The following is a 24,660-nucleotide window of genomic DNA, read 5'->3' on the forward strand; positions in this document are numbered from 1 at the left end:
TCTGAAATGAGAGACAAACAAACAGGCAATGACCTACGGGGTTTATTTCTAACCTGGATCTTCCCACAGGTTTGGTTTATGGTGCAGCCCCACCAAGAGACGTGGCTGCACAACGAGGAGGCAGAAGCTGCAACCCATGGCAGAAGGGGTGGCCTGCTTGGCAAGGAGGCCTTAAAAAAGAATGGAGAAAACTCCTGCACCTGAGTAATGAGATCCAGGGAAAAAAAAACCACTGCTCCCTTTGCTGCACCCTACAATCAATCACACTCCAATTTCGTATCGTTTTATCTACGAAAAACAAACCATGACATTTTTTTCCCCAGTAAAAGCAGTGCAGATTTTAATTCATGCATCTTCTTGTCACGGTTTTTTTTTTTCGGCGTCACCGAGAGACCCAACGCTGCACCTTCTCCCAGGCCACCAGACAGGAGGTGCTGAGCCAAGAACAACAGAGAGGAACAGCCAGATAAACATTTCTTTCATCGGGAAGCTCATGTGTGAGCTCACAGTGTTGACAGGTCTTATCTGCAGTGAAATCAAAGGACCAAACCTGGATCTCGGCTTGGAAACGTTCCCTGGGGCGGGTCCACCTCCACCTGAGAGCCGAGAGAGCCCAGCAGGACATCTGGGGTGCACAGGAACAACCCAAACCTTCCCTAAAAGAAGTGGGATGGAGCTATGGGATGGTTATGGTGTCCCCAGGCAAGTTATCCAGCAAAGGAGCATCAGGAGAATGGGTGAACACCCAGGGGGCTTTGGGAACGTGGCAAATCACTTGGCATCCGCAAAAACCGTACACACAAACCCCACAAAGAAAGGCTGCTGCTCTGAAAAAGGAAGATACAGAAACATCTAGAAGAGAGAGGCGTAAAAGTTAAGGTTAGAAAAGCAGGGCACAACAGAGAAGAGCCTCATAAATATGGGCAAATGTGTTAATTCCTTACAGATCTCTTCTTTTTACATATATACTTGCTGTCTTTCTGACATTGAGTTTTCTCAGCGGGCATCTCCTGGTGCTGAAGAACTCTTATCCTTGCTCTAAATCTCACGGGAGCCGAAGAGGGGAATTTATTTCAAGCCTGTATCTGAGATTGCTTCTTAAAAACTAAGCAGCAGAGATGTGATAAGCAGTTTGTTTGTGACTGGAATGAGAACATTTTCTTCCTTTCAAGCCACCCCAGGAATTCAGTGCATCTTTCTGTAGTGAACCTGGAAAATTTAAGCTTCAGCCACCCTGTGAGCAATACAAATAACACAGAGACATCCCAGAGGATGCTGAACATCACACCAACTGCAGCTGTCATTGTCTTCTCTCCCTCTCCACCTCTGCCCCTTCTGAACTACCTGATGTAATCCTGCATTTTCCTGTAAAACCAGCACAGATAAAACACATCATGCTGTTCATATCTCTCCCGAGTTAATTATTACATTGCACAGTCCCATCGGTTCAACACCGTGTCAGGCCAGGTGGGACAAGGAATTCTTCCTGATTTCAAAAGGAACAGCTCATTTTCACCTCCAGCCCTCTGTGATTTCCCAGTCTCAGCTCCAACTATTTGTTTTCCACAATGAAAGATTCTCTATAAAGGAGGAAGTGCCTGTACCTATGTATTTAGCTCCATTATCTCACTAAGCAACCCGCCAGTTTCAGGAGGTCTCTCAGGTTTTTTTCAGACTAAAAGCATGGATAATAAATCACAATTTTGAGCTTCAGCTTGTCCCAGGTGATTTTTAACTATGTAGGAATGCAGTAAAGTTTAAAATAATATTAAATTCCAGTAAAACTTTTTGTTATGCAGGAATCAATCACAAAGAAAAGATGACCAGCAGACGACACGCCAGAACAACTCCCATGGCAAGCAGTTGGAACTAGATGATCTTTAAGGTCCCTTCCCTCCCAAAGCTTTTAATACCCCAGGACGTGCAAATTTATTTTGAAATGCTCACAACTAATTGTGACAACATGCCCTTCTTCATTAAAAAAAAAAAAAAAAAGAAAGAAAAGAAAAAGAAAGGCAGGGGGAATCCCACGCCTGAAACTACAACTGCAGCACAGCTGGAATATTCAAGGTTTGCCTGCAGAGGTAAGCCTGGAATTCAAAATTTTTAGTAAAATTCACAGAAAACTACAAGAAGCAACATAATAAAGCCAGTTTAAAGTGTGTATCTGCAGGAGAATCCATGGCATCATAACCTGGGGATTACAGGGAATAGGGCTCTGAGTGCCAGAAGAACACCTGGTTTAAAACCACCACCGTGGGCTTCACATTATTTGACTGCTAAAAAAACCTTGGTGCTCACCTGCAACGAGTCCCAGTCCGCTGTTTCTTGCTTGCTTCAGTCATCACTGCTCACCAGCCTCAGCTCTTACACCCAGACATGCCATTATTGCATTAAAACATAATTATACTAACATTACAGAGTCAATTAACGCTCCATGCAGCGCAATTACGCTCTGGTTTCGGAGGGATGCTCGTGTTTCGCACAGACCAGCACCTCTAACCCTGTGGAACGCTGCTGTTCATGCCTCAAAACCCCACCTGGCACCCTTTACTCGAGAGATCCTTCAGTCCCAACCTCCCCAGTCCACACTGGTCTTAGAAGAAGTCCTGAATCAGCTCACAGTGACAGCCCAAGGAAGCTGCCACTACATAATACCTAAATAATATAAACCTCGTGTACTTGAATGGCTCTAGGATTCTATCCCCCACTCTAAAATCCTGGTCAACATTCCCCTGAATACTTTTCAGCCTTCCATGCCCCTATTTCCACGTGGAATAGAATCCTTTCCATCCAATTTTTGTTTCTTTACAGAGTAACTACGTCAAGACCAAGACAGAGGTGCAGGAGAGCAATCTTTGTTATTCCACAATGAAATAAGGTTTAGCACTGGTTGTTTTTTTTGTTTAGGAGAGAAAACACACCCCACCCCACCCCCAAATAAATGAAGTACCGAAAAAAGTATTATTTTCTTTAGGATAAATCAACCCCAGGTGTGGTATTTACCAAGGAGTGAATTCAGTTTCTTTTAAGAAGACTGTCTTCTCTCTTCAGTGCACAATAACAGGTGAGTAAAGCCTCAGGGTCGCTGCTGTGACGCAGTCTGGAGTTACACATGTATTTTTAAACGCTTTTTTTAACACTCCTTCAGCAATGTGGCTGATTTCAACACTGGCTGGGCACTGACACCAATCATTGCTAAATTCTGTGTCTTAAAGCACAGGAATATTCACTCGCTATAGCAAAGAGGGAAGTGAAATCACAGTATCAGCTCATACCTGAACTTAACGAGAAAGCTGAAACACAACTTGTGTTTCTTTACATGAGGTGGGTCAGACCCATCACAAATTGGGTAACACAATTAAAGCAGCAACTGCCTCTTCCTGCAACAGAACTGCAGCACGTTTGTATCTACAGAGACTATCCAAAACAATCCATCATCTCATCCAGCATCACTGCGAAAAACCTTTTAGTTCTGCTTCTGAAGAAATAACATGCACAGGTTAAAAAAAGAAAAAAAAAAAAAAAAAAGACACTTTGCCAGGGACGTCCAGAAACTTTGAAAAGCTTGAACTGCCTTAGAGAAATCTAGTTAAGCATTCTGCCTTTCAATGGATTCAAAGCTGCTGCAGGAAACAGATCTACAGTCACAAAAGAAAAAAATAATAATTTTTGATTTCAAATACGTATCATCTCCCACAGTACATATTGAGACAAATTATGTGCATCCTAGTAAGCACCCACATTTGTGTGGACACACACACACACACCCCCCCAGGGTGCTTTCAAACCACCACCATTCAACTGAAGAAAATCATACTCCCAAACCACAGAATTTCTCTATTAAATCCATGTTTATTGCTTAAGTTTTATCACAGTGGAGATTAAATTATGCTTAATCATCCGGTCAGTGCTTTTGTACCTTCTTTAATGCCAAACCCCCCCCTCCCCCACATTTGAACCAAGTCATTCATACACTCGAAGTCTTCTCACCATCCCACCATTCATCGCCTCTTGTGTGCTCCTTTAAGTTGCCACGAACTGCAAGATTGTAAAAAGGAATAGCTACTAGGCTTATTTATAATACCATTTTCTTCAAGTATTCGGAAAGCAGTACAAGTAGCTGTACTGTGTATTAGAAACATATCTGCACTGTTACTTTATTGCTATAGGACCGAGGCTCCTGATGGAATGACAAGCGAAATATTGCATCACTGTGTATGAAGATGATCTCAGCATCCCATCATCATTCCCAACTCCTGCCATGTTAGTGAGCGACACCAGGTAAAAAACGGGGCATTTCCTCCCTTTTTCTCCTTCAAGGCAAATGGGATCTCGAACTACAAATAAATAAAAGCGTACACTCACAACGGGTGTAGTGCAAAAATTCCAAGTAAACAGAATGACGTGGAAATCAAAAAAACCTCATAGTTGCCAACTTTGGTCGAGCAGGGCGGCGGCGGCGGCGGCCCCCGCGCCCGGAGCGCATCCCACCCTCGGAGCGGAGCCCGGCGCCAGCGTCCCGCGTGTCGGCGACAGTGATTGGAGGAGATTGTTGCAGGGATGGGAAGGGGGGGGGGGGGGACACGGACACGGCCACCTCCCCAGAGCAGCGGCCAGGCTTCATCCCTCACGCCTCGGCCCCGGGAGGCGGTGCGGCCGGACGCCCGCCCGCGGCGCGCAATTCCCATTGGCAACTATGCGGAACATGGATTGCGTGGCCCAGACTAATGGAAGGGAAGATTTCCGTTGAGGGGTGTTTTTTTTTTTTGGTGAGGGGGTTTTTTTTGTTGGTCTTTTTTTGTTTGGTTTTTTGTTGGGTTTTTTTTTTTTCCCCAGATACAACCATTGAAAGAGAACAGCTACAAACATTGCGATTCCGAAAGAACTTTGTGAGAATTAACAAGGAAAGACATTCAACTCTGGGGGGGGGGGGTGTTTGCTGTGGGTTGGTTGGTTCCTTTTTAAACAGACCCCAAGGAGTGGTTCGATTCTGCACGGCTCTGGGCCATTACAAAACCTCCTGCAGGAAGCACAGGGATAGATTTTCTTATCGTTTTCTCATCTTTTTCTTTGTTGTTGTTTCATTTGTTTTTCTTAATTATGCAAATCTACTTCCCCACACAGCCATATTTTCAACTGGAACAGAACTCCCTAATATTTTCGTGGCATGAATTGCATTATGCAGAGAAAGGCAACAAATGAAATTTCATCTAAATTAAAATTAGGACCTACTGTAGACTTGCTCAAGACCCTTTTCGCCAAAGTACTGGGAGTGAGCAGAAGAGTCATGCAGCTTATCAGTAAAACAAGTACATATTTTTGCCATTTTTCTTCAGTGCTCATTAAGATTATTCCTTTTTTTTTTTTTAAGGTCTGTGTTCTCAGTCTGCAACTTGCTATTTCTTGCATAAAGACTGGGAAAAACTTTTTGTTTTAAACAGCATTCTTACACAACATGTTGAACCTTCAACGAGGGAAACACAGAACTAGCACTAGAGTTCTCTCAGCTAAAAGGATGGACGTATTAAAATAATAAAAAAATAAAAGGAGAACACCTCTGCAAATAAAAAGAAACCTCTCCTCATTTGGGACACACACACTGAGCTTTTAAAAACTCAAAATTCATAAATACGGTCGACGTATAGAACTTTAGAGAATTAAGGCTTCTAAAAAACTTCAGTGCCAAAATAACCTCTCTGCATCAGTATTAAGAATAAAACATTTTCCATTTTAGGTTGTGCTTGCTTGCTTGCTCCCTTTTTTTTTTTTTTTTTCTCCTTTTTTTAAAGGCTTCTCTTAGTTCCGTAGAATTTTGTCACATAATATTACATACCGAAGGGGAGTGTTAGAACCGCTTACTGAGGTTTGGTTTTTTTTGTTTTCTTTTTTTTAAGTAGTTGTTAGGCTAAGTTACAGCGATAAAATTCGATTACTGATCTGATTCGTTACTACTTTACACTGGGGGGGCTGTTGGCTCATTTCACCTTCTTTTCGTGCTTGATGTGGCCGTTCCTCCTGTACTTGCCGTTGGGGATCCCGTTCTGGTAGTGTCCGTTCACGGCGCTGTGTTTGTCGTTCGACCAGAGCTGCTTGCTCTGCCTGCACACAAACCTGGCCACCCTGGCCAACACATAGTAAAGTAAGGCAGCACCCACTAGAAGGACAAAGGCAATATCCAGTAAGAAATACTGAAAGAGGGAGATGCTGTAAACAGCGGCACGTAGATGCTGGGCTCCGTTGTGGCGGAGGATGTAGTTAATCCAGTACACAGTCCGGTTCACGGGGTGGCCAGGCTGGTCCTTGTGGATCTCAGACAGCCGCTGCGCCCGCTGCCGGTAGCTGGGGGGAGAGCAAACAAGGAAGGGGGAAGAAAGGAAGGGGAAAAAAAAAAAAAAATCACCACGTTGTGCTTATCGTGCAAGTGGAGAAATGCAGAAGGACGAGAAACCCGGGGCTGGTTTCGCAAGGGACGGTTTCCGCTCCCGGACGGGAGTTTCACCTAAAACTTTTCGTTTTCACCCCAGCGACTCATCGTGTGGGATTGCTCCTCTCCTCCCTGCAGGGTCAGCAGGTTATTCACACACTACTTGCCTTTTCACTGAGGGTAATTGCACAAGGGAAAGGTGATGCAACTGATGTTATCGAGGCCTCTCCGCCGCACATCCCCCCTCCCCTCCCCTCTGCTGCTGGATCCCTACAGGATTCTCCTTCCCCAGGGCAAGCACCACTTGAAGACTCTGCTCTCAAGAAAGCAAGAAGCATCAACAGCACCATGCTCCAAAGTCAGGGTTGGCCAATACAATACATTGCCAGCTAACACCTCACTATTTTTCATCTGAAGGTGGTCTCAGCATCAAAGGTGTTTAAAACAGAACACTCAGAACCAACTCGTGGAGCGACTCTCCTCACACAAGGATTGTTGAAAAAAAAAAAAAAAAACTTATTTGCTGGAATTAGAAAGAATTCTGAAACTCAGCTCACAGGCTTGCACTTAATCCCCTGAGTAACAAAAAAAAAAAAAAAAAAAAAAAAAAAAAATCAGACTGGAGTCCTCATTCATAGACACTTGCCAAAATGTTGTCATTGCGAAATGACAAATTCGTGTGAATGCAAAAATGACATTCCTGAATTAAGACGGGTATTACTAACTAGAACAGGAAAACATTTGAAATTTTTTGTGCATGTGTATCTTGCTCCAGGCCCCTGAGGCAGCACAACAGCCAGGCTGGTAATAAGGAATAATCCAGACAGACACAGGGACACCTTGGTCTGCAACACGGAATAAGTCAGGACAGGTTTGTTTCCATAACCTCTCTGCCCTCCATATGGCAACTGCCCCAAAGAGCACGTGAGACAATCGAGTTTTGGTAGGGAGCAACGAGCCCAGCACCTACACAGAAACCTCAGCCCTGGGGAATCCTGGGAAACGGGACAAACAGTCACAGACTTGCCCCAGCTGTACAGACAAATAAAACCCAACATGCAGTTTTTTTTCCCCCCCACTGCACAAAGGTTTGGTACAGTCATACTTGACCCACAGAAAACCCCTCGTGCCATACCTGGGGTCATTAATAACTTTTACTAGGGCTTCATACAGTGCACTCTCAGTCATAGTCTTCCAGTTGAGCAGTATTCCCATGCCTTTGGCCTGCACACGGGTCATGGTATCGTAATGGTCTCCAAAAAGGGGGATCCCTACCACTGGGACCCCGTGGTACATGGTTTCAAAAATGCTGTTCAAACCTCCATGGCTAAGGAAAGCTTTGATGTTGGAGTGACCTGAAAACAGAAGAGGCATGAAGGTTAAAAGACACATTTATATCTCCGTACTGTAAAGTTATTGAAGCACCTGGGTACAACATATATCTCAGTGTTTCTGTGGTTGAAACTCAGGCAAGGCAAAACTAGTTCAACTTATTCCAAAGTTCTCCCTAAGCCCACTCTGCTGAAATTCCTCATGCATTAAATCACTTCCTGACACACTACGAGAGGGAACAGCCCAAGCAAAGAAAGTTCTCATGTATATGAGTCATGTAAAATGATTAATGGAGTCATTAACATGCACTTCTCACTGGCGAGTAGCTGCAGGTGGTGACCGCAGCAGGTTTAGCAGTACAAGTGAGCGAGGGAGAGCACGTCTGAGGATGAAATACAAGACCTTCAAATGCAGGACAACTGATGTTATGCTCTCTCTGAAGCCTCCCATGCCTTACTTCAGGCCAGTAAACACTGACAACCACAGTAACAGCTCCATGGAATGGGGGGGGGGGGAGGGGGAAATCACACTGCCTCGGAGCACTTCTGTAACCAAAACAACCTACCTGCTTTAGAAGTCATTTGCCTAATCACCACGTTAGGATAAATACTCCAGCTGACACACAACACACACACACACACACTGATGTTTAATGCATTCATCAGCACCCACTGGAGCTGTTTTGGGAACACACAAACATCCAGGTATCCCAGAGACAGTCAGAAACACTCTGTGGCCTCTCGTATCTCCAAGGGACCCAGCTATCATCTTGAAATCCTAATTCTGTGTCCTTGCTCCCTGACTTGCATGACAGAAGCAATCCTGGCTTAATAAGGACTGCTCATTCAGCAGAATATTTTTAGCAGAGCAAACTGAAATCAAGTGAGAATAGGCAGTGTCTGATCAAAACAGATACTCACCCAGGAGGTCGTTCTGCGGTAACCACTCAATCAGCTTCGTGTTGTTGCCTAAATTCCTTGGTTTGTTCCCTGAAAACCTAAACCAGTGAAAAATCAAATGGAAGCTGGAGTTATCAGGACCTCCAGAATGAGTACTATAGGACAGAGCTGTTCTGTGGCAGCTCCATCGACCCACTTCAATATTCTGTTTATTGGAGAGCATTTGAACAGTTAGTTACTTAAACAACCACCTGCTCATTCCCAATTAAGCAACACCTACTTAGGACTGGCTTGTACATTCTCTATGTATTATTAGAAGATTATTTACATCAAGTTATAGAAAAGCAGCTAAACAGTTACTAGTTTGGGCTCCCATAATCCAAAGAACTACAAAGACTCCCTTGGTTTATCACGGTGATGATAAAGACTGCCAAGCTGCACTACCACCTCTCTCATTCCCAGAAGTATCCAGTATAAATCCACCTGTGTCCAACAAAGACATAGGTCAATGATGTCAAAAATGAACCCAACCACCCCCCAAAAAAATCTCCAAGCCATGTTTGACTGATAATATTTAGGTATTCAATTATGGAACTCAGATTCCCACTGGGGTGGATCGACTGCCTATCCCTCATAAAGATCATGTCTTGCACCTTGTCCCAGGGACATCTTCCCATTTTATAAGTCATGATGGAAAGAAACAGCAGGTGGGCTCCCTTATCCAAAAAGCCATTCAGCAAAATATAGATGGCAGGTAACAAAGAGAAAAATCCACCATAATGAAAAATGTTAAGGGAACACCAGCAAAAAACCCCATTTAATAGAAGGCTTCAGTTGAAGTTGTTGCTTTGGCATCAAGAAAAAAAATCTGTTAAAATTGACTGACTTACTACAAAAAGTGGATACCTGTACAGAGAAATATTCCAGGGAAAACATAATGAAAGGACAGAAAAGAAAAGCAGCAAGATCAACTGGGACCAATAATTAACTGGAAGCCAAGCAGAGAAAACATAGTGGCTCTACCCCAAACTAAAACTGATGCAATGTTTACTACAACTACACCAGGTTCTGTGCCACAGGCTGAAGAATTCCCATTTTCCTGTTCATTACTGGGGTTTGCTACTTCAATTACACACAGCAGTGAGGACATTCCTTATGAGATGGCAGGGAACAGGCTGCTAAATAGCCTGTTAATACAACTCCAACAGCAGGGCAGCAAGGCAGGCGTTGTAAGACACTGATTATTTAGAAATAAACGGTTCACATGAACTCCTCCAAATTAATCATTGATGCTCCACGTGAAGCAGAGCTGACTAAACAAGTTTTGGGTTTTTCCAGCGAGTTGAGAGCGCCACTCAAGATGTTTTCAGAGCTGAGAAAGCTTATTGGTGATTTTGACTCCTGCAGATTTCTCTCCCTCCAATTTCTCACAGAAAAAAAAACAAGTGAGAAAATCAATAATGAAAGCCCGTGTTCACAGATGAAAGCAGAAAAGGGGCCTAAAAAAGTGAGGGGAAAGGGAAAGAAGAAGAAAACCTAGGATTTAATCATCAGGATTCACTCTTGAGCCCCGGGGTGGCTTTTTCGTCAAAAATGATGACAGTACGTCACAAATGTTATAACCTCAGATTCTTTTCATCCCCGATCCTTCCAGGATATCAACTGGGCACAGGAATGTAACCCATGCTTTATTCTGCCACCAAAAAAAAAAAAAAAAAAAAAATTCAGTGCTCCCCTTTATTGCTGGGGAATTGCACTATTTCCATGAGGAGTGCCTTTCAGCAGAGTCAGGTGCTCTGTGCCAATTCCAGCCTCTGCAACTCCGGGTTCAGATGGCAGAGCAGGAAACAAGGCTGGTGCAAAGCACCCCAAGCGCCTCCCCCACTGCACTCACCTCCAAATAACCCTCTGGGGCAGCCTGGCCAGGGCATGTGCCAACTTGTTGGCGATGTCTTCTGACAGGTACTTCACTCCAGCCCCGAAGGAGACGAGCACGAAGCCGTTCTCATTAGCACCATTCACCCACGCCTGGAGATCCTGGGGAAGGGAAAATGGACACTGAGCACCACAGACAGGGAGCAAACAGGGCTGAGGAAGAACAGTTGTGGGCGCCCTGGTTGCCTCACGAGCCAAGTTTCAGGAGTTGCAAACATTGCAGATATCACCGGGAACAACGACTCGATGACTCAGAATCCATGGTGCAGGCCACGAACAGCAAAACCCTTCCACGTTTGTTTTAGCTTCCATATTAACCCCTAGTGATTTAAGACAATCCATCCCTCCACTGATCAGTTGACACACACTCTCACAAGTTAACACATCACATTTTAACTCAGCAAAACACGAAGAGATCCACTTTGCAGTAAACAGATCCACGTCGTGGTACCATAAGCCTGGAAGCACGGCACAGGGAATGTGTGAATGAAGCTGGGGCTTGGCTGTGGCATTTTCAGCTTTTAAGAAAGTGACAGTACTTCAAAAGGCTTGTTTTGCTTTCTTTCGTATGAAAATAATAAACACAGTTTGAAAGAAGCCAGAGCTTCAAAAAAACACTTTCGGTTTCCCAGCACGTGAAGAAGGGGAAACAAAAAAAAATGACCCCACAGACATGCAGATATATTACTGGGATGAGGAATATTTTGTGTTTCTCGGGACGTGGTTCAATTCTGGCCTCACCAAGTGTAAGCACAAGCCTGCTCAACACCAGTACAGCAATAGGAAGTGAGCAAAGAGAAAAATCAAGAGCCCTGCTCACAATGTGCCTCTTGTCCCGGGCATAAATAGCGGGGCGGGCAGGACTGGAGTAACGCCGTGCTATCGGATCCCAGCACAAAACCTGCCCCAAAACCCACTCTGCTCTCTGCTGTGCAGCAAAAAACGCTCCCATTTTCTCTGCAAGCCACACTTCACCCTTTTCCAGTGCGCTCTCTCTTCCTATTTTTTATTCATGCGAAGGGAGAGGAAGGAGGGAAAGGAGGGGAAGCGGCTGTGACCTGCCTCGAAGCTGAATCATTTATTAGGGGCTGAACTTCTGACACAAAAAAGTTTCCAAGTGGTTTTGTGATTTATTTAAAGCTCGTCCTTGAATCTTAGTTAAGGACCTAAGGCATGCTGCAAATGTCAATGAACTATAGCAACTGGAGTGGTTCAATTAGTTACATCTTAAACCATTTCTTATCAGTTTAAAGCCCAAGAGAAAACAACTTTTCGTGGGCTCTGGGACAAACCATTCTGGAAAGCCCAACATCTCAGCCTTGACTGGTAAGGTTGGCCTTTGGGTGGAGCAAATAATCCCAGAGGATCCTGGCATCAGGAGGTCCTACCTGTGACTACTTCTGCATGGTCAGACACGTGGTTTTCTGCTGCTAGAGATGAGCCTGTTCTGGCTGAGAAACTGCTCCCAAGGCTACTGCTCCTCTGTGCTTAATTAGAAATTCTGTGAGACTTCCCATCTCTGATGTATTCACAAAGCAAAAATTATACTTCATTATGTAAACATAGAGAAGGTACAAAATATTTCCTCGCAATGGAACTTCTAAAACAGCATTCAAAAATCCCCATGCACAGTAACAAATAGCTATTAAGTACTTTGAATTTCATGTATGGGGGAAAGAAGGCAATTTTACTGTGTACCACAGAATCAGAGTCACCTGCAAACAGGCTTTTGCATTTTATTATTGTGCAACAGCAAAGCAACCTGCTTCGTGTTACGAGGGCTGGTTTCAGAGCCAAACCTCTGTAATCCTTCCCTTTGAAGGTAATCCCACTGCTTCCAGTGGAACATCACATGTACAAAGGTGAACTTAAAATCTTCACAGGCGAGGCAAGATCCTGCCATCAGGCTCAAAAGATGGGATTTGTTTGCTGCATTAAACAGGATTACATTAATTGCTTACCTGCCTCCTGATCTGCAGCCCCTTTCCAAGCTGCTTCCCCAGAGGGGTGCAGGACATCGCTACAGCACACGGGCTGCTCAAAATCAACTAGAGACTCGTCAGGATGAGGGCTCTCCTCGCATACTTCTGTGTAATTCCTGGCACAGCACAGCCTGGATTAAATGGGATCACTGAGCATCACTAGAAACGCAGAGTTGGGGAAAAACCAGGAAGTGGAAAACGAGGAACTTACACTGACTGCCTCCTTGGAGAGCTCCCCGAGTCCGTGACCTGGCTGAGTCCATCACTCTCGGGTTCCTTTAACTTCTGATCATTATTTCTCCTGACAGCTTTTTAGCACGGGCTTTCTAAACCGAAGATCAAGTGAAACCGAAGCCAAAGGAGGGGCGTTCACAGCTCTCGGGTTTTAAGACAGATCTGAACGTCCTGGTACAAATTAGCTGGGCCCCGGCACAAGGGCTCAAGTATTTCCTTGTACCTTCCTTGTTCTTTGTGTGACATACAAGGTGCAGCAGTGATACAGCAGATAAGAAGCAGGCTGTGATCCTGGCACATCAAGCAGATCGAATACTTCGACAGCACTACTTACTACTGTACAGCCGTGTAGTTCGTTTTATTTTGCAAAATTAGGAATGTAAGTGCAAGAAATGTCAGCTTGGGGCGATGCCCCCAGGACCATAACACTGGGAGAGCACACGCTGATGCCACAGCACAACCTTGTTTGCTTAAAATTTCAGCAGCCTTCAGTCACCTCGCCACTCATTAGGGCCACGTTATTAACCCAAACACCCCGAGCACCAGCCCCGACGAATCCACCACCCGCTAAAAACCCTCACAGACACCCAGCTCGTCCCCCTGTGAGCTCACCCCTTTGTTCTCCTTAAATCCACTTACACTTTTGACCTCCAGCTCATTCTGCCTTCCCGATCTAATTACGCTCTGTATGAAAAGGCCCTGAGTCAGGCTGATGAGTCATTAGAGCTGCCCTCATTAAAATCAGCCTGCCCTGGCCGGGCAGCACTTCACGGGCTCCTGGCGTGCAGCAAAGCGACCTCCTTTTGCCCACTTGAAATGATTTTCAGGTTTACTGTAAACTCAGGGTGGTTTGTTTTTTTTTTAAACGCAGGGAAAGGAAATTGCAACTTCTGAGGTCCTAAAGTACAGGAGAAATCCGGGGAGGGAGGTTATTGCACGACGAGTTGCGTTGAACCTTCCTCAAACTCTCCTTCGAACTTGAACAGAATACAGAGGGAAACATCTTTAAATTTTGCAGTTAATTCAAGACATGCCCTTCTTTAAAAGGTTCTGGAACAGAACACCTAATACTTTTTTCCCCCCAAAATATAAGTATTTGCAGATTTTCTTTCGAAAGGAAAGCCCCTGCCTCAGTTTAAGTCTCAGCACAGCCAGCAACCAGCTTCACTGAGGCTGCTCTGCCAACTTCACAAACTTCCCAGTGACTTGGAAACAGGGATCTGGCTTTCCCCTTCCAAGCCAAGAATCAAACCAGAAGGAATTATTACCCCCTAAAACCTCGATGAACTTGAAAGCAAAACTTTCAGTAGAAGTTCTAATAAAAACTTAGATCAGCCACTCACAGAACTTGTATACACCACGTCCATTAGAAGTATAATTATTCTCTAATTTCACACTGCAAATGAGATTACAGTAACGAAGCATTGAGCTGGATACTCGGATTTTCCAGAAATTTTAAGTCACAAATATAGCTGAGAAGTTTGGGATTACAGAGGTGCTTGCCAAAATGACCTGGGTGAGGGAAGCTGTTTTGTCCAGACGGTGACAGTCAGTGGAGAGGCTGAGAGTATAACTGAGCACCTCTAGCTGGGCACACACCTCCCCTCACTGGGAACTTCCCACTCTGGAAGAGGTGAGCCCACAGGAAAGACAGGAAACCTGGCAAGCCTAATTAGAGCACATTCAGGTTCTCTACTGAATTGTGAACTACACATTTTCTACCTGAATGTTGGGTTTCACCCAGTTAGAGCTCTGTCTACACTGACAGTAAAATATCTCCTAACACACACACACATTAATCACCATTTTCACTTGAAGCAATGCATACTAAGGTATGAAAACCTCAGAGGACTCCCAATTGCAACAACTGTGCCCAACCCTGCCCGTTTCCATGTCACTCCTGTGCAAATGTATGTTCTCAGGGGGGAAAAAATAGTGGAAGAGCCTGTGCCTCCATAGGGAGAAGAAGCACTTATTGATCTGTGCTGTACTATAGGCACGGGGGGGAAGGGGGGGGGAGGAATAAAGAAATAAAATCAATCTTTTGAGCATGCAGGGACAGGAATGCCATTGTGGCAGCCCCACTGTGTGGGCTTTGTTCTGCCTGGTTCTCTAATTAGCCATTCTTTGCAGGGCTGGATGCTGGAGGCACAGCTGTGAGGGGAGAGTGAGGGCCCAGCTGGCAGTAACCAGTGGTGCCTAATACTGAGCTTTGTTTCCCATAAACAAAGTACCCAAGTACAAACATAACCGGGTTTAAGAGCCGAAGCTTTGCCCTGTTCAGCTGCTCGATTCAAAATGGGGAAGAGCACAAATGCCTGTTCTTCAAATATGGTTGCAAACCACCCTTTCCCCCAAGGGGAGAGCACAGGCATCCCATGCAACTTCTCCTGTTAAATGCTGCTTAGAGCAGACAAAATGAGATCTATTTCAAAATAAGAAGCCACATTAAGCTATTTCTAAACACATTAAGTGTTTAGAAAGGGGATACTGATAAATACACAGAAAGGTACACAGACCATTTCTGTGTTGGTGCCTGAGCTCCCCTGGCATCTTCTGAACAGTACTTCTTATGTGACATATTTCTCCATGAACACATTTTTATTTCAAGTTTTACTAAACCAGCTCAGCAGCACAGGTGGGTAAAGGTCATACAGGCGCCATTATACAACCTTTACCATCCCAAAACAAACAAGATCCTATCATATACTGTGGAAGTTACAAAACAACCAATCAGTCCAGGGCAAACCCAGAGAAACACCATCACCTGAGGCAGAGTAGGCTTTGTATTTACTCGCCATGAATTTGTAACTCAGTTTACAACCGAAAACAGGAGTTATTTGCTCTAAGGAACAAAGGAGAGGGAACATCACGGTGAAGCTCCTGGCTGGATGAGGCAGAGGATGCCTCACACCTCCCTGACTCCACACATCCAGCTGCTTCTGGTGGCTCCCTGTCACAGCCCAGAGGTTCTTTTCCATTAAGGAATTCCTGCCTTTCCAAAGCTACGGCCACCAGGCAAAAGTGCTCATCCCATTTTATCAGGGCTTTTTCACATCAGTCTCAGCTCAATTAGGAGCAGACACGCTGCTCCCAGTGAGGACGAGATCCTCCCCACCTCCCATTTCCCCTCTGGATTAACAGCAAGTTCACAGTGCTCTTCCCTGGGTTTTATTAATGACTGATTTTATTAACAACTACCACATAAAAACTCCATGCAGCTAACACTCACAGTTCTCTCACATTTGGGAATTCATGCTAGCACAGAGTACAGTAACTGCAAAAACAATACCCTGTACCCACTAAAAAAAAAGCACCCTCAGATTATGGCATTAGACTAAATCCCTCTTTTCTTGCTGGCTAAAGCCACGCTAACACCATCAGTTGGGAAGCAAACTAAGATCTGGACCCCAGGCATCACCACATATTAATTTAAAGCTGCTGATAAAGTGCTTCCTCAACAATATTAGACCCAGATTCAGCCCTGCTGAAATACAGACTTTCCTTTCATGGTTTCTCACTAACTATTTGAGATATATATCTAATTACTTGAGATATATATATATATATATATATACACACACACTGTATATTTAGCTTATCAAAAACACAGTAGAGAATGAAAAAGGTCTTTAAGCTTTCCAATGTCTAAAATATTGTATTTTTTTATCCCTGACCTCTGTCTTGTCCCACTGAACATCCAATACCAGAGTGTTTAAGCCCAGTTAACTTTGAAGAGCAATGAAATTCACTCCCAAAAACGCAGTCAGGAAATACAGCCCCTCCTCTCTGGAGTTCCAGGAGTATCCAGTGAAGCCTCCAGAACACGGTCTACCCAAAACTAGAGGTCAACCAGGAAACTGCAGTGCAAGTACTTCCCTGCTGCAACACTCCCTGTCAAAAATCCATTACTCACCACACCTCTGGCAAGCTCCCTGGGAAAGCAACCTTGCCTCTCTCAATGCAATGGGAGGAGTGGAAAATAAGGAGCCTGTCCTTCAGGAGAGGTTAATAAAACGGCTGCATGGAGCAGAGGGATCCTCAAACCCGGGATCCAAACTGAAAACTTGCTGGTGTTATCCCAGAGGCAACATTCTGTTAAAAAAAATACCCCAAAAAAGCCACTTTGCTAAACATGAACACACAAAGCATGCACAGGAAGGTTGATGATTATCAAATGTAAATGCAAACCAAGGTTCTACCAACCCTTCTACACTTTGATTAGCTCCATATGTAGCAAAAAACTCTACAACTGTTAAGAACAAAACCAGCTTTAAGAGACTATTTTTACTTAGGTCAAATTCAACTGCAGCCAACACAGTAAGAAGAAAACGAAAGAGAAGCTCAATTTTAAATCCAGACCTCTGCATTACAGATACTGACATATACCCCCTTCCATAAATCCATATTATAACCCAATTTAGGGGGGAAATTTTGTCTCTCGTTGCTCTGGGACACCTGTGCTCTGGGGATGGCAGGAGATACAACTCCAACCTGCAGCTTTGATTTAATAATGGCAATTTCTTCATATCTTGTTCAGATAAAAACAGCTTTTCTTTCTTCCTAGGGCTTACCTCCTCCCTTATCTCTTTAAAGACTTATAATACATATAAAGTTTATATACACAGTACCCATATATTTTTATATAATAGTTACAGAAACAGGCCACTGACCACCCATTCTTTAACAAGTCTAAAATCAGCTGCCTTCTGATCCTGGGGTAAGAGTCACATCCCTCACCAAGACCTCCCTGCTCTCCCCTGCAACTCCTCCACTTGGAATTCCCCAGGTGGGCTGTGAACAGCCCGGGAAGGCTCAGGGAGATGCCTCTCCTGAGGATATTAACCACAAAACATCCACTTCACTTAACCTTTAAGCAACTGGGAAACATCAAAAAAGCTGCCTTGATTAAGTATTGCTGTTAGTCAATAATATCAGTAATTAGGGCTTGCTGCTCTCAAATTTCAGCTTTGACCACGTTCCCACTCCCCACATTATAGAAACTTGGTACCCAAGTGCAACAGGACCCAAATATTACAGAAAAAAAAAAGTGCCTTTGGAAATAAATTCCTCTGTGGGTTTTCTGGATGTTATAAATGGGAAAAACACGGGAAAAGCACAGCTCACGATTTGTCCTGTACCAAGGTCACTGCTCAAAACCTGGAAGTGACACACTCGGTGAAACCCCTGCCTGTTGCAGTCAGTAAGTGGTGTTGATTTGTGTGCTCCAGCATGAGCGTGATGAATGTGATAAATCAGAATATTTAAACCCGTTGAAAGCAGCAGCTCATGAACCCGTGTGCTGTTCAGCAGCCCAGTCCTACTGGGGCACAGCTGAGACTGGAGGTTACAGATTTATGCCTTTGGGTGCCTGCAAAGCTCAGGCAACACTTACCTGTGGAGCAAAACATGGAATGCTGAGGGGGGGGGGGGAAGAAGCTTCACCTAAAATATATTTCAGAGCCAAAATACACGATTCACACGGTTCAGCACGGAATTTACACAGTGCTGCATCATTTCTATCATCCTTAAAAGACTTTCAGCCTCTCCAGCTGACAAGCACACGCATTTTAGAACAGCTCTAGAGCTGCTTCAGATCACCAGAAATTTACTGTCCAAACAGTTCTGTAAGAACTATTCCCTGGACTTGATAAAAAACCCTAAAATGATGGTGCTCTGCCACGTGCAAAAATCTACTGCTACAGCCTGCAAGAGCTTAGAGACCGTGCCCTTGAACTGGAATGAAGGAGAAAAGTCAGATTTAAGGAGTAGAACATCTCTCCTTAGTCTTCCACCTCACTTTAACAGATAAATATCAGTATTAGCTACACCCAACTGTCAGCAAGGCTCAGGGGAAAACAAACAAACACCAAACCGACACTTTTCAGTGAAGATATTTCAGAGCCACCAATTTGCTCCGTGCTTTGATGTTCACAGTAACGAGCTCAGATAAGAGATGTACAGGGAGGAGTGAGGAACTTATTGCAATTACCATCTGTTGACAGCTGTGGCTGAAAGGCCAACTTCTTACTCTGAGACGTGCACAACCCTCCTCCACAGCATAAATCCGGTTTACTCGCGGGCTGAGTATTTCCCCAGGCGGCTGCTTGTGGCACCTCCCCGGTTCCTGCCCTGAGTCAGGGACTCTTATCGGGCTCATTAATGCCTAATACACACCAACCCAGTCACACGATAAATGGCAGAGCACAGGTTTCCTCATTGTTTCTCCAAATGGGTGTTCCTTTACAAAGCTTCATTCGCATCCCCCTGGAGAAGCGCAGCGAGGGAGAAGCAGAGCAGCCCCTCCTAATGGGCACCGACAGTTATCAGGGAAATGCTGCCAGGGAACACCACGCACTTGATAGTTCACGGCAGCGATTACCTTAAGGACTCGGTGGTCGGTCTGCCTCTAGCTTTTGATCTTTTCGGGATAATTCTGATCCCACCGTCCTCAGTGCAATTCAGCACACCGGGTTTTTGATCCTGGACTGTGTTCCACGTGCATGTAACGTTTGACGATTCCCTTAGGGATAACGGGTACAGCCGCAACCATCTCCTCGCCTTTTACAGAGCAGCGCACCTCACGCAAGAAGCGCCTTTAAACCCAGCGTAACCAGTGAAAACGCCACGCTGGCTCCCACAGAGGACGACTAACGCTGCCCTACTCCCAGCCCTGCAAAGGGACCATCAGCCCTCCCACCGCGACGGAGCGGAGCGACACAAGTTGTGCTCGGCGCTCCGGGGCGGGAGCGGGGAAATGTGCCATCCCCTGGCATTGCGGCCGCTGCCCGGACACCCTGGCCCGCCCGTCCCGGTGAGCCCGACCCTGCCGTGCCGGAGGAAGCTGCAGGGAGCCGGGCAGGAGCCGGGCAGCGCGGTGACCTCCAAAGCACACACCCGCTGGCTCCCGCTCCTTTGGCACGGCCGTCACTGCGACCGCCCCGGGGACACTGCGCCAAGCGCAGAGCGGGACGCTGCCCGGGAGGGAGCGAGGAGGAGGATGGGAGCCTGGGGAAGGCTTACACAGGTAACACACGGTGCCCGCAGGGACGTGCAGCCGCCCCACGGAGCGCTGTGCCAGCACGGCAGAGCCCCTGAGCACACACACACCCCTCCCTGAGCACACACCTCCAGCCGCCGGGATTTGGCTGCATCTCCTGCGCTCCCCGATCCCAGCACAGGTTCCCGATCCCACAAAGCACAGGGACCCGCAGGCGGCAAGCGCGGCTAAAAGGGAAAGGATTTGCACACCCCATCCAGTGCCCGGAACCAGAATATGAGCGCAGATGGGACAGAGCGAAGCAGGAGCTATGTTTCCTTCCCCTTCACACGACCTGGATATTCAGCACCCACTGCTACGTGCTACCTTTAAAGCGGTGCTTTTCTAACTTCGGAGAAGGTGCAGGTTCTGAGCAGCCACAAAACAGAGCTACCGCATCCCCCAGAATGATAAGAGTGGCCACCCCATAACACTCCAAAACACCTTGACCTTCACCTCCTCACTGACCGCTGAATTATTCCTCTCTGCCTTTTTTTTTTTTTAAGATGCTACTTATGAGCAGAAAACGAGAGCTTTTCGGTTAAGTGCAGGCATTCTGGTTTGGGTAAACAAACTATTTGGTTATTTTCAGTGAGGGGTAAAAAAGGAAAAACTGCCGGCAAGGCTGGAGTGCCGCTACTGAGGTGCGCAGGTATCCTGGGTTAACCAGGTATTTTGGGCTTGGAAAAAAACACCGCTGGTTTTTCCCTAATACGTCTCCAGCAGTCGAAGCGGACTAGGCTACTCACAGGCAGTTTTGGAGACTGTAAGAGACCCAATAACTTCTAATTTTAGCTTAAAAAAAGCCTGCTAAAGCTGCCGTCTCCAGCCACACGCCCCTCTTTCCTTATCACCCTCTGGGCAGGAGCGTAATTTCTGAGAGCTCCTGAAGCATCACCAGTTCCAGCCCAGCACAGGAACGTGAACCAGCTCCGCTTCTGGCTCACCTTAATGCACCAAACTCAAAGCTGCAGAAGATAAATCAGCCAAGGCTCCTGCCTCAGAGCTGCAGCAGGAGCAGGGAACAGCCGCAGCACTCGCTATCCAGTTTTAAATCTGCCAGAGCAGAGCCGCCACAGTTCCGAATTTTTTCTCGCTGCTCAGCAAGCACCGAGTGATCGCCCAGTAATTAACCTACAATACATTCCACAGGGGATTACGTGTAACACCTTGGGCACGGACAAATTACAGGATAAAAGAGGAACATGCTCGCTTTGTTACTTCTCTCCTGCACCTTCAATCTCCCGCTTACAACTCCAAAAGAATGAATTGCCCGATGAAACTGAAAACAAGGTAAATAATTACAAATAATTACGGGTGGGTTTTTTTCCCCTCGCTGCAATGAATATTTGCCAGCATGAACTCTACCTACAGGTCTGTTTTCAGGTCACTGTCACTCTGGTTACATTAAACAAAAAGACAAAACAGACAGTGTTACCCTAGCACCCAACTTGATCGTGCAAAGACGTTTTTTCTTCTTGCAGAACAAGAAAATGTCAGTTTGGAAAAGGGAGAAAAAGCTCAGTCCGGCCCACCAAGTTTTCCTGGAGGGAACAGGGCTGAACTTGTAGATAGCACAGACAAAGCACCTTTAGCCTGCTTTCTCAGGATACCTGTGCAGCCTGACCCTTTCCAAACACAGGAGTGTACAACCCAGCAAGAATATGTTGGAAGCAACACTGTTAGGGCCATCTCTGAGAATACCCTGGAGCACAGGCAACAGCAGTTTTCATGCCAAAAGCAAAGGCAGAACAAGGCATTTTAACAAGGAAATTGTTGAGCACTGCAGGTCTACCCCCCTATTTATCACCCAGCCATAAGCATCCATTAACACGCACCTCCAACTCAACATCTGCCTTTTTATGGACACACAAATTGTAAACGACATCGTGTCCTATAAGATTTTGTTCTGCCTGTCCCTCACCACCTGTCCACCTCTGTTGCTGAAGAGAGGCACTCTTAGGTATCAGGTATCAAAGTTCACCTACTGTACTGAATTAATCAAACTAATTGATCTGTGCAGCCAGGATTTCTGGAGCCAGTGCAGTCACTGTCACCGTTCGGGTGCCTGATGGCCAGCACGTGCACAGTAAAAACTGACATCTGAGTGTAGCAGCGGTGCCATTTAGGTCAACTCACACCTCCACATCTTGGCCTATACAGGGGTTTTTCCCACGCTTACATACATGTAGTTTTAAAAGACACATTTACTTATCAAACCCAGGGGAGGCAAAAAAATACCACAAAGAACATGAACACCATGAAGTTAAATCACGTAACTTGTCAGCAGGCTTGTTCAAGCATAAGCAGTACTCATCCATCCTCCTTCCTTGCCATTCTAAACCGTGTTTGGGTAGAAGCTACTGATGTGATTTCCAGGACAGAGCGCATTGTTTTTCACCTCTAATGCACCTTTAAGCACTTTACTCAAAAGCAAAATACTTCCTGCAGCCACAAAAGACTCATTTTGTGGAGTCTCTGCCTCACAGTTCCTCTCGCCCCCGCCACCCCAAGCAACTTCCAGTGACTGCAAGAGTGTATTCCACCAAACGACAGCAGAACGCCGGATCCCGTTTGGAATTCACCGCTTCAAAACCCTCACTCGTGACATGAGGTGAACCAGAAAGCACAGAAACGACTGTAAAACTCAGCAAACCTTACTTCTGGCAGAGGGCTGGCCGGTTTGGTGAGGATTCCTCCCACGTAAACGACGTTGGGAAGCGTAGGTCTCGGGAACTCCAGCGCTACATCAGTACAAAGCATCCACAGGCTGGAGCCATGAACCAAGTCGTACATGGACCGTTCCGGAAGGACCTTGTGCTTCTGCATTATCCGTTCGTATTTTGGCAGAACCAAAAAACTGACTCCGAACCTCGAAATGAGATAAACAACGGTATTTTTAATCCTCTCGAAGAAGTTCATGTGATCCGTGAGCAGCGAGTTGAATTCGGGGACGTAGGACAGGGGAGCCGGAGCGCCCACTTCTGCTGGATACCAGAGGCCAGTGGAAAACACGGCGTACTTAACCCCTAAAAGATGGGCTATAACAAATCCGCACATCTCGTTGGGATCGACCAGGAGCAGGTCAAATTTTTCCTGTTTCAGGGCACGCATGAGGTTTTGGTTGCCAACGATCATGTCGCAGTTCTTGGTGTAGTGGTCCAAGATGTCGAACAGTTCGAGGGCTGTCAGTCTCCCCGAGAAGATACTCCTCATCTTGGACTGGAGGAAATCATCCGAGGTGCTGCTGTTAAAGATCCCTGGGTAGCGCTGAAGTCTATAGTGATTAGATGGAGGAATCTCTCTGCCCTCAGAGAGGAGAAACACTGTCTGGTGACCTTGGTCATGCAAGGCTGAGGCCAGAGTCTTGAAAATATAAAGATGGCTTTCAAACATAATTGGCGGCACGACGACGATTTTGGCAGCCCTCGCTATCCCGACGGCACTCCACAGGAGAATGAAAGCTGGAGCGTACGGCTTCATAGCTGGAACGGGAAAGGGAAAGCATTAGAGCAACACGCAACAGATTTGTAACCCGCTGGGGAATTTAAGGCAAGTTATCATCTGGCCGTCCCACGAGAGCTCATCCCGTCTCCCCGCTTTGAAGGCGTCCTCGCGGTGGTCACAGGGAACCAGAGAGACTCCGTTTCAGAGCGCACTTGGCAGCGCCCTGTTTCCAGTGAGATCCGCCTTTCCCCCACCCCTCCCTTTCCATCTGGCACTGAGGGTAAACAAGAGACCTCTTCCAACGCAGACAGCGATACGGCACCTGCGTGAAACAGCGGGGAAGCCGAGCGAGACTGCGAGGCTGGTGCCCTCCACGCAGGTACCACACGCGGCACTTCCGAACTACAGACGTCACCCCGCAGCTCCCAGATCGTCACGTCAGCCCTGAGAGCTGCATCCTGCTGCACTTGTGATTACACTTAAAAGCACAGCTGCGCCATTGTTATTAGAATTTATTATTAAGTGGCTAAGAAAGACGCTAAGTTCAAAGACCCAAAGGCTAAAATCCTGTACTTACTCACACACGCGAGACCCAAAGAAATCACCAGTACTCATATTCCAGGATATAACAGGACTTAGTACAAATACAACTCAGTTCCTCAACTGGAACTTCTACATCCATTTTGCAGTCTGAACACACCACACTGCACACCACTGGTAACATGGTTATGAGCATTCCTGCCACAAGCTCTTGTCTCATAGTTGCCCACAGGCTTCAGGCTGTCCTCCCTAAAGTTGCAACTCTGTAGTCTGATTTAAGGATAACATCTTCTGAGGTTTTCTTTTTTTTCATATAAGCCAAGAGGAGTAGAGAAGATTAAGGTAGTTTTTTTTCTCCTAAAAGCACATGCAAATCCATGCAATATTTTCCTTTAGTGTCAACACTGATCAGCCAGACAGGGATGCAAAGTCACAATCAGGCAGGAAGAGGCTACCAGAGAGTAAGAACTGACTTTACTTTGAGCTTTCAAAAATTACACTTTGTGTACGAGACACCATGTAGTAACAGGAGGCAGTACCACACACGTGAACATCTCAACTTCCACTGAAACACTTGGACAAGTACTTGATTCTGAACCTACTTAAATCAGCACTTGAACACCCACTTGAGCACCAGCTCTAACCTACACTCAAACTGCCATCCTGAACACAGCTCCTGACAGCAGCAGGCTGCTGGGGAAAGGGAAAACACTTCTCACACCCCTGTTTTGGGGGTTTAAAACCCTGTAAGCACCAGATGAAAGCCCAGTGCGTTAGAAGCACAGAGAGGGCACGTCAGAAACTCCTCAGTCACCATAACCCTCC

General features: G+C 45.9%; 1 protein-coding gene across 5 annotated transcripts in view; it reads right to left on the reverse strand.

The window, feature by feature from the left end:
- Positions 1 to 4,778: 4,778 nt before the first annotated feature.
- UGT8 (UDP glycosyltransferase 8) overlaps positions 4,779 to 24,660 on the reverse strand; it is a 34,056-nt gene continuing 14,174 nt past the window's right edge. For all 5 annotated transcript variants that reach the window (XM_032686067.1, XM_032686066.1, XM_032686069.1 and 2 more), the window contains 5 exons: positions 22,510 to 23,333; positions 10,553 to 10,695; positions 8,680 to 8,756; positions 7,563 to 7,782; positions 4,779 to 6,342 (listed from right to left, as the gene is read on the reverse strand). In XM_032686067.1, coding sequence (XP_032541958.1) covers positions 5,979 to 6,342; positions 7,563 to 7,782; positions 8,680 to 8,756; positions 10,553 to 10,695; positions 22,510 to 23,331 — 1,626 coding nt within the window. In that variant the 5' untranslated portion in view covers positions 23,332 to 23,333 and the 3' untranslated portion in view covers positions 4,779 to 5,978. The remainder of the gene's footprint in view (positions 6,343 to 7,562; positions 7,783 to 8,679; positions 8,757 to 10,552; positions 10,696 to 22,509; positions 23,334 to 24,660) is intronic.

This window comes from Chiroxiphia lanceolata, chromosome 4 (assembly GCF_009829145.1).
Source record: "Chiroxiphia lanceolata isolate bChiLan1 chromosome 4, bChiLan1.pri, whole genome shotgun sequence".
NCBI classification, from domain to species: domain Eukaryota; kingdom Metazoa; phylum Chordata; class Aves; order Passeriformes; family Pipridae; genus Chiroxiphia; species Chiroxiphia lanceolata.